Source organism: Eleutherodactylus coqui, chromosome 3 (assembly GCF_035609145.1).
Source record: "Eleutherodactylus coqui strain aEleCoq1 chromosome 3, aEleCoq1.hap1, whole genome shotgun sequence".
Lineage (NCBI taxonomy): Eukaryota > Metazoa > Chordata > Amphibia > Anura > Eleutherodactylidae > Eleutherodactylus > Eleutherodactylus coqui.
In genome coordinates, this window is record NC_089839.1 from 189191149 (window position 1) to 189197219 (window position 6071).

The following is a 6071-nucleotide window of genomic DNA, read 5'->3' on the forward strand; positions in this document are numbered from 1 at the left end:
ATTGACTTCATTTGTGATTAGGGTTGTGTTTAATATATTCCTCAGGAATCTGGTGTAGCTGCTAATCGCTTCCTTTTTCTGCCAGGTTCCGGTAATGTAGCCTGTATTCGTTAACTACGCTTCCAACTGTATCTCCAGGTACATTCAGGGCTCCTGCACACTTGTGTTTTTCTTGCACGTTTTTTTCACGCGATATTGCTGCCTTATTTAACGCGAATGTCAATGGGACTTCTAATGTTAAAAACGCATCACACAAAAATCACAAAAACAAACTTGTGATGCGTTTTTAACATTAGAAAGTCCCATTGACATTCACATTTAAAAAACGCAGCGATATTACATGAAAAAAAACATACAGGAAAAAACACTGGTCTGCAGGGGCCCTTACTCTCATATGCTGGTGTTTTACACCATCTGCCCATCAGCGGCCATCCCTCACTCAGCACAGTGTGGACTCCACGGCCGGTCTTCCTCCTTCACCTGTGCAGCAGGTGCTGCACCGACCTTTGAGCTTGAACTATTCTGGCCTCTATATCTCACTTGGACCCACCTGACTCTGGGCACTGATCTTCCTAGCCCTCACCAGTCCCTACTAGCCCCCAGACTGCTTCCCAGCATGGGAATGCAGTCACACATGTTGCTAACACTGGTCTCTATTACATGGAAAATGACATTTTACTTTCACACACAATAAGAATGACTCGGACAAGTATAGTAAGTTAAATAATATGAAATTTATTATAAATATGTATTGGTTGTTACCTCCCATCACTCACGGAGAGGGTACAGCAACACGCAGGACAGGAAAAACCCCCAGTGGAGGAAACCTGTAGGGAAACCATGGCTGCTGTACTGCCCTTCCTCCAGGCATGCTAAGGGAGGTAACACTATAAGATGTGTGCAAGACACAATAACAGTGATTGTGTGTGCATATGCACCTATATGAGTATGTGCCATGAATGCGTGAAACGGGGTCTGTGTGACTATAAAGAGAATATAGATAGTCTTCATCCGACACACCTTCTGGATCTTCTTGCTGCTCCGTAGTGGTCATTCATCTTGATCTTCAAACTTACCCCTTGCATGGAGTGAGAGATGCATGGTCCTACAAAGCATGCATGGTGGAAGGCTGCTCCATGGGCCGTAGGTGTTGACCTGCTGAACATTCCTCCTCAACATGGGAAAGGCGCGGCTGTGATGGATGGGCCTCTCTCTTCTCCATGCCCAGTGAAGAGGATCTACTGCCATGACCTAGAATCAAGCAATACATGGATAACATTATTATCACCGCAGAACCTTCATCACAGACTGAAGTGCTTTGTATCATTTGTACTAACCTGCTCACAAGTGTCCCGGTCCACCAAAGCTCTGAATCCAATCCGGAGGAGCAACAGGTTGCGATCATGAAGGATTTGTTGTCTCTTCTCCATCCAGGTGTATCCGAAGGCCCACTGGTAGATCTCGTGACGAAAGCCGACTTCCTCTTCCATCTGGTTGGCTAAGAATCTAGTAAAAAAAAAGTTAAACAAAATGACGAACTGCTACTTATTTCATTATTCATTTTATATCTTTTCATCAGCATGTATATACAAAACTGTTATAAAAGAAACTCACAGAGCTGCAAAGAAGTTCTTATGATATTCCTCGGTCTGCAGTCCGGCTCTGATGAAATAAACGAAGACCATCGCCAGGAGATACTAGTGGGATGAGAAGGACAGTTAGAACTTTTTAGTGCCACCTGTTTTTCGTATTGAAGAGCCTTTCTGTATCCTGTCTACCTCCATAAATGTGTTACTGATTCAGATTGTGGACCCATTGGACGAACCAACCAGCCTGGCCTAGACCTGTCCTGGTGTGGTTAGCAGCTGACTCCTGCAGTAAGAGTGACTGCTACCAGGAAATGAGAGTCTGACCCTTGGTTGCAAAGGGAATGGGAAGACCCCTACCTACAAGCAAGGCGATCGCCCCTATAAGGGCAGCCCTGCACTGGAACCTCAGGTCTATCCCCGATGGGGTATTGAATGCAGTGACTGGCAGCAGACAGACATGCATGCAGATGCAGAAAGGACAGGGGCAAACCATAAAACAGGAATGGGAATTGACGGAAAACAAACGTACTCAAACTCATATTACCTTGTCGGAAATCCTCATACAGCTGTCTAAGGTAAGAAATGTCCGGATGTTTGGGTCGTCTAGGAAGACAGGACAAATATCAATATTATGGGAAAATGGAATCCACTGGCTGAACGGATCCGTTTTATGAAAGAACCAACAAATGGACCTCATTGAATATAATGGGGTCTGTTCAGTTTCTGTCTGTCTCTAGAATATATCTATGCAGTGTTACCTCGGGATGCGAGTGCCTCAGCTTGCGAGTTTTTTGACTTGCGAGCAGGCTCTCTCCCGAATTTTTGCTCTGATTTAAGAGCGAAAACTTGGGTTACGATGTCTAATACTCATAAGGTAAATTCAAAAATAGAAAAAAGCTGCTTGTGTGAGACAATCTAGACCTTTATTAATTTAGTGCCTGTGTGTCAGAGCCAAACTGAAGGACGCATTTCGGCCCGAAATGGACCTTGGTCAGCTAACTTTTACAATAGGGATCACTTCATTAAAAATCATGTGCAATAAAAAACATAGAAAAACAGCTGACATATAACTCTCACTGCGCCGATGTATTATGACTAAGATGTTATACAATATGGTGCAGTATAAATCACCTGGGGGGTAGGAACAAAGGGGATATCAAATACAGAAATACACATAAATAGCTGTAATAATGGTTACTCAGATTGTAATAAATTTATGATTATATAACACCATCAGAAACGAATGCATAATGACAACAATTAATAACTAAATCAGGATAAAAAGGTTAGATATAAGATTGAATATATGATCTCATGTCATTGAAAAATCAGCATAATAAAATATCTATATGATATAGCTGAAAAATAAAATTATCACAATATGGAAAAGAATATATAAAAGCTAATAGTAAAAAAAATATATATATATACTGTATATATATATGTTTCCCTTCCTTTCTCTCTATATTCCCCCTATATTCAATAAGTATACAGGAGATCTGATTCATAATTTAAGCCCTTTGGAAATCTGGTATTTAATATTAATATCCCGAATGCCTCTCGTTTGAATACCTGTTCTTGATTTACAAGATAATGATGTCATTGAATGGCTGTGATTGGTTAACACAGCGCCAGATTTCATAGGCTGATGCAGTGCTGAGTTAACCAATCAAAGCATTAGCTTGCTGGAGAAAGGGGATTGAAGCCCCACATCCAGAAAGCAATGCTCTGTTGGCGTGGAAGAGGACGCGTCAGCCTGCAGCAGCGCCGCAGACCATCGCGGATTGCCGGCGGTAGGTATGTATTGATTTGTTTTTACTTGTAGTTAGTTTCCCCATTGAAATGAATTGGAATGCCATCAATGCGGAACCCATTAATGGCGCTTCAAATCATTTCAATGGGGAAAAGTGCTTTGACATACGTGTTTTTAGGCTTAAGAGCTTCGTCCTGGAACGGATTAAACTGGTATGTCAAGGCACCACTGTATATGATGGTGTTCTGTAGACCTTGTCCAACACTAGAAGCATTGGAAGGAGTAATGTGTTTTACCAAGCACTCTGAAGAATACGGCCATCTCCTCCTGCTGTAGGGAACGGTCCTCCTTCCTCCTCTTCTGCGGGCGCTCTTGGACCTCTTCGTCGCACGGACTGCGCTCTCTCTTCCTCGTCCGGCCGCTGTCTTCTCCTCTTCCTGGGAAGCTGAAAGAGGAGGAAATATTATCATGAAGATGTAGGGCTGCGGCTCCTCCTGAAGATTTATATACATTTATCATACTAGAGGCGGACACTATATGGTACTGAATCCCCATTCCTCTGCCCGGTAAGGGGGCCTTTCCACGTGTTTTTAATGCTGCGATATTGCTGTGTTTTTTTAATACGAATGTCAATGGGATTTTTTTATGTTAAAAACGCATCGCACAAAAACCGCAAGTTTGTACTTTGTGATTTATATGCATTTTTAACATTATAAAGTCCCATTGAGATTCACATAAAAAAATGCAGCGTTAACGCAGCGCTAAAAACCGAAAGTGGAAAGGCGCCCTAACTTACACTAAATGTATTATACATTTCACTACATGGGGATCATTACGGAGCTAAAACTGAAATAATGATGAATTAGTGTCTATTCTATCATGCTGACTCTTGTATGGCGTCCCTAATCCTTACCAGGGGAAGAGGAAAGGGAATATTCTGTAGGGACAAACACTTCAGAGGGAGGGAGGGGGGAAAAATGAAAAATACAGAAATACATTTTTCTGCTCTTGGAGTGCCCCCCCCCCCCCCCCCCCAAAAAAAACTAAAAAATTAAAAATAGGCACTGGACCTCTGCCGCCTGCTGCCCTGACACTGTAATAAACTTCCTAGCTTACCTGGATCCCACGTCGTCTCTCCCAAACAAGAATCGCAGAAACTTGATGATGGCGTCCATAATCCTTAACAGCGGAAATGAAAATAAATTATTCTGTTAGCACCAACTATTCAGAGATAAAAGGGCAGATTTATGAAACTGTCTGAGAAAAAAACTGTCTTAGTTGCCCCTAGCAACCAACCAAAGATCAGCTTCCATCTTACCATAGCAGAATACACAATGAAAGCTGCTCTGTGATTGGTTGCTAGGGGCAACCAAGACAGTCTTTCTTCTAGACAGTTTCCTAAATCTTCCCCTACATGTCCACCATAACTACAGTGTGGGTCCCTATAGGCCCTGTCATTGCATTAGTATATGTCCTGTCCCTCCCTGTATAATAACTGACCACCATAATAAACTTCACAGCTATATTCATACAGTCACCCAAATATCTTCAGATTGACTCAGAACTATATAAAAACCTCCATATTTATTCATTATTACCTAAATACCTTCATATTTATCATTCAGCCCCAAATCTCTATTATTATTCATAATCCCCTAAAACTGCCCATATTTATACATTTTAGTTTCCCCATCTTCTGGTTAATCATATGGATCATTTACAGTTTCCCACTAACACAGGTGGACAAACTCTCACTACTACAAATACATAAAGCAGTGATAACATTTGTCACATTTTGGCCTCTTACCTTTCTCGGCTGTCGGTTGGTGATAAATCCTCCTTCTTGTTGATGGTAAATCCTCCTTCTTGCTGATGATAATCCGCGTGTCAATCGAAATCACAAGTTTTGCAAATCGCTATAAGAGTAAAGGGAGCCGGTCTATTCTCTATAAAGAGCAATCGCTGACTGGCACCAACTGACGTTTTCCTTTGCGGTTTGAATCCAAATCCTGCGATTCTATTGGCTGCTGCTGGTGGCATGTACCATGATGGTTCAGACCACAGGTGATGTAAGGGGAAGCTGCACTCTTACCATCTCACCTTACATGGTCACAAATTTGTTTTTTGGATGGTCCATATTTGTCACTAAGTGTCCATGGATGGTGCCAGGCCAGCAGTATTAAAGGGATGGCTCTGACATGGCAGGTTCACTTTCTCATATAACATCTCTCCCTCCATGCAGTTACTTCTAAGTACCTTGGGGCTTTGTGATACTTACAGTCAGGGTGCTTTAACCCCTTCAGTGCCGGGTTTCTTACCACCCTGTCAGACCCGCCAGGGCAGGTTCTTTAAATGGGCCAATCATTTAATTTCAACTAATTTTCCAGTTGCGTTCCAAGAGCCATAACTTTTTCATTTTTCCATTGACACAGCCATATGAGGGCTTGTTTTTTGCGGGACAAGTTGTCTTTTTTAATGGCATCATTTTGGGGTATATATCATGTATTGCATAACTTAAAAAAAAATTTGTAGAGAGATTGGGGGAAAAAGAAAGAAATTCAGAAATTCTGCCATTTGTTTTTTGGATTTCATTTTTAGGCGTTCAGCGTGCAGAATAAATAGTGTGATAACATTATTCTCTGAGTCAGAGCGATTCCGGTGATACCAAGTTTATACAGTTGTTTTATGTTTTGCTATTTTTGTACATTTAAAACCTTTTTTTTTCTTCA

At 41.7% G+C, this 6071-nt stretch overlaps 1 protein-coding gene across 1 annotated transcript; it reads right to left on the reverse strand.

Annotated features, from left to right (window-relative positions):
• Positions 1-931: 931 nt before the first annotated feature.
• Positions 932-5204, reverse strand: LOC136619894 (speedy protein 1-A-like). The gene is made up of 7 exons (XM_066594620.1): positions 5150-5204; positions 4459-4521; positions 3639-3787; positions 2134-2192; positions 1615-1697; positions 1338-1506; positions 932-1251 (listed from the first exon to the last, which is right to left on the reverse strand). The coding sequence occupies exons 2-7, from the start codon at positions 4515-4517 to the stop codon at positions 1051-1053; spliced, it is 720 nt and encodes a 239-aa protein (XP_066450717.1). The 5' UTR covers positions 4518-4521; positions 5150-5204; the 3' UTR covers positions 932-1050.
• Positions 5205-6071: the final 867 nt, after the last annotated feature.

What these genes read in the sequence shown, in the direction of transcription:
- LOC136619894 (XM_066594620.1), bottom strand. Translation starts at nt 4,517, where the DNA reads ATGGACGCCATCATCAAGTTTCTGCGATTCTTGTTTGGGAGAGACGAC. An exon ending in CGTATTCTTCAGAGTGCTTG is followed by an intron (nt 2,193 to 3,638) that starts GTAAAACACATT and finishes CTGTCTTCCTAG; the next exon opens with ACGACCCAAACATCCGGACA. An exon ending in ACCGGGACACTTGTGAGCAG is followed by an intron (nt 1,252 to 1,337) that starts GTTAGTACAAAT and finishes GCTTGATTCTAG; the next exon opens with GTCATGGCAGTAGATCCTCT.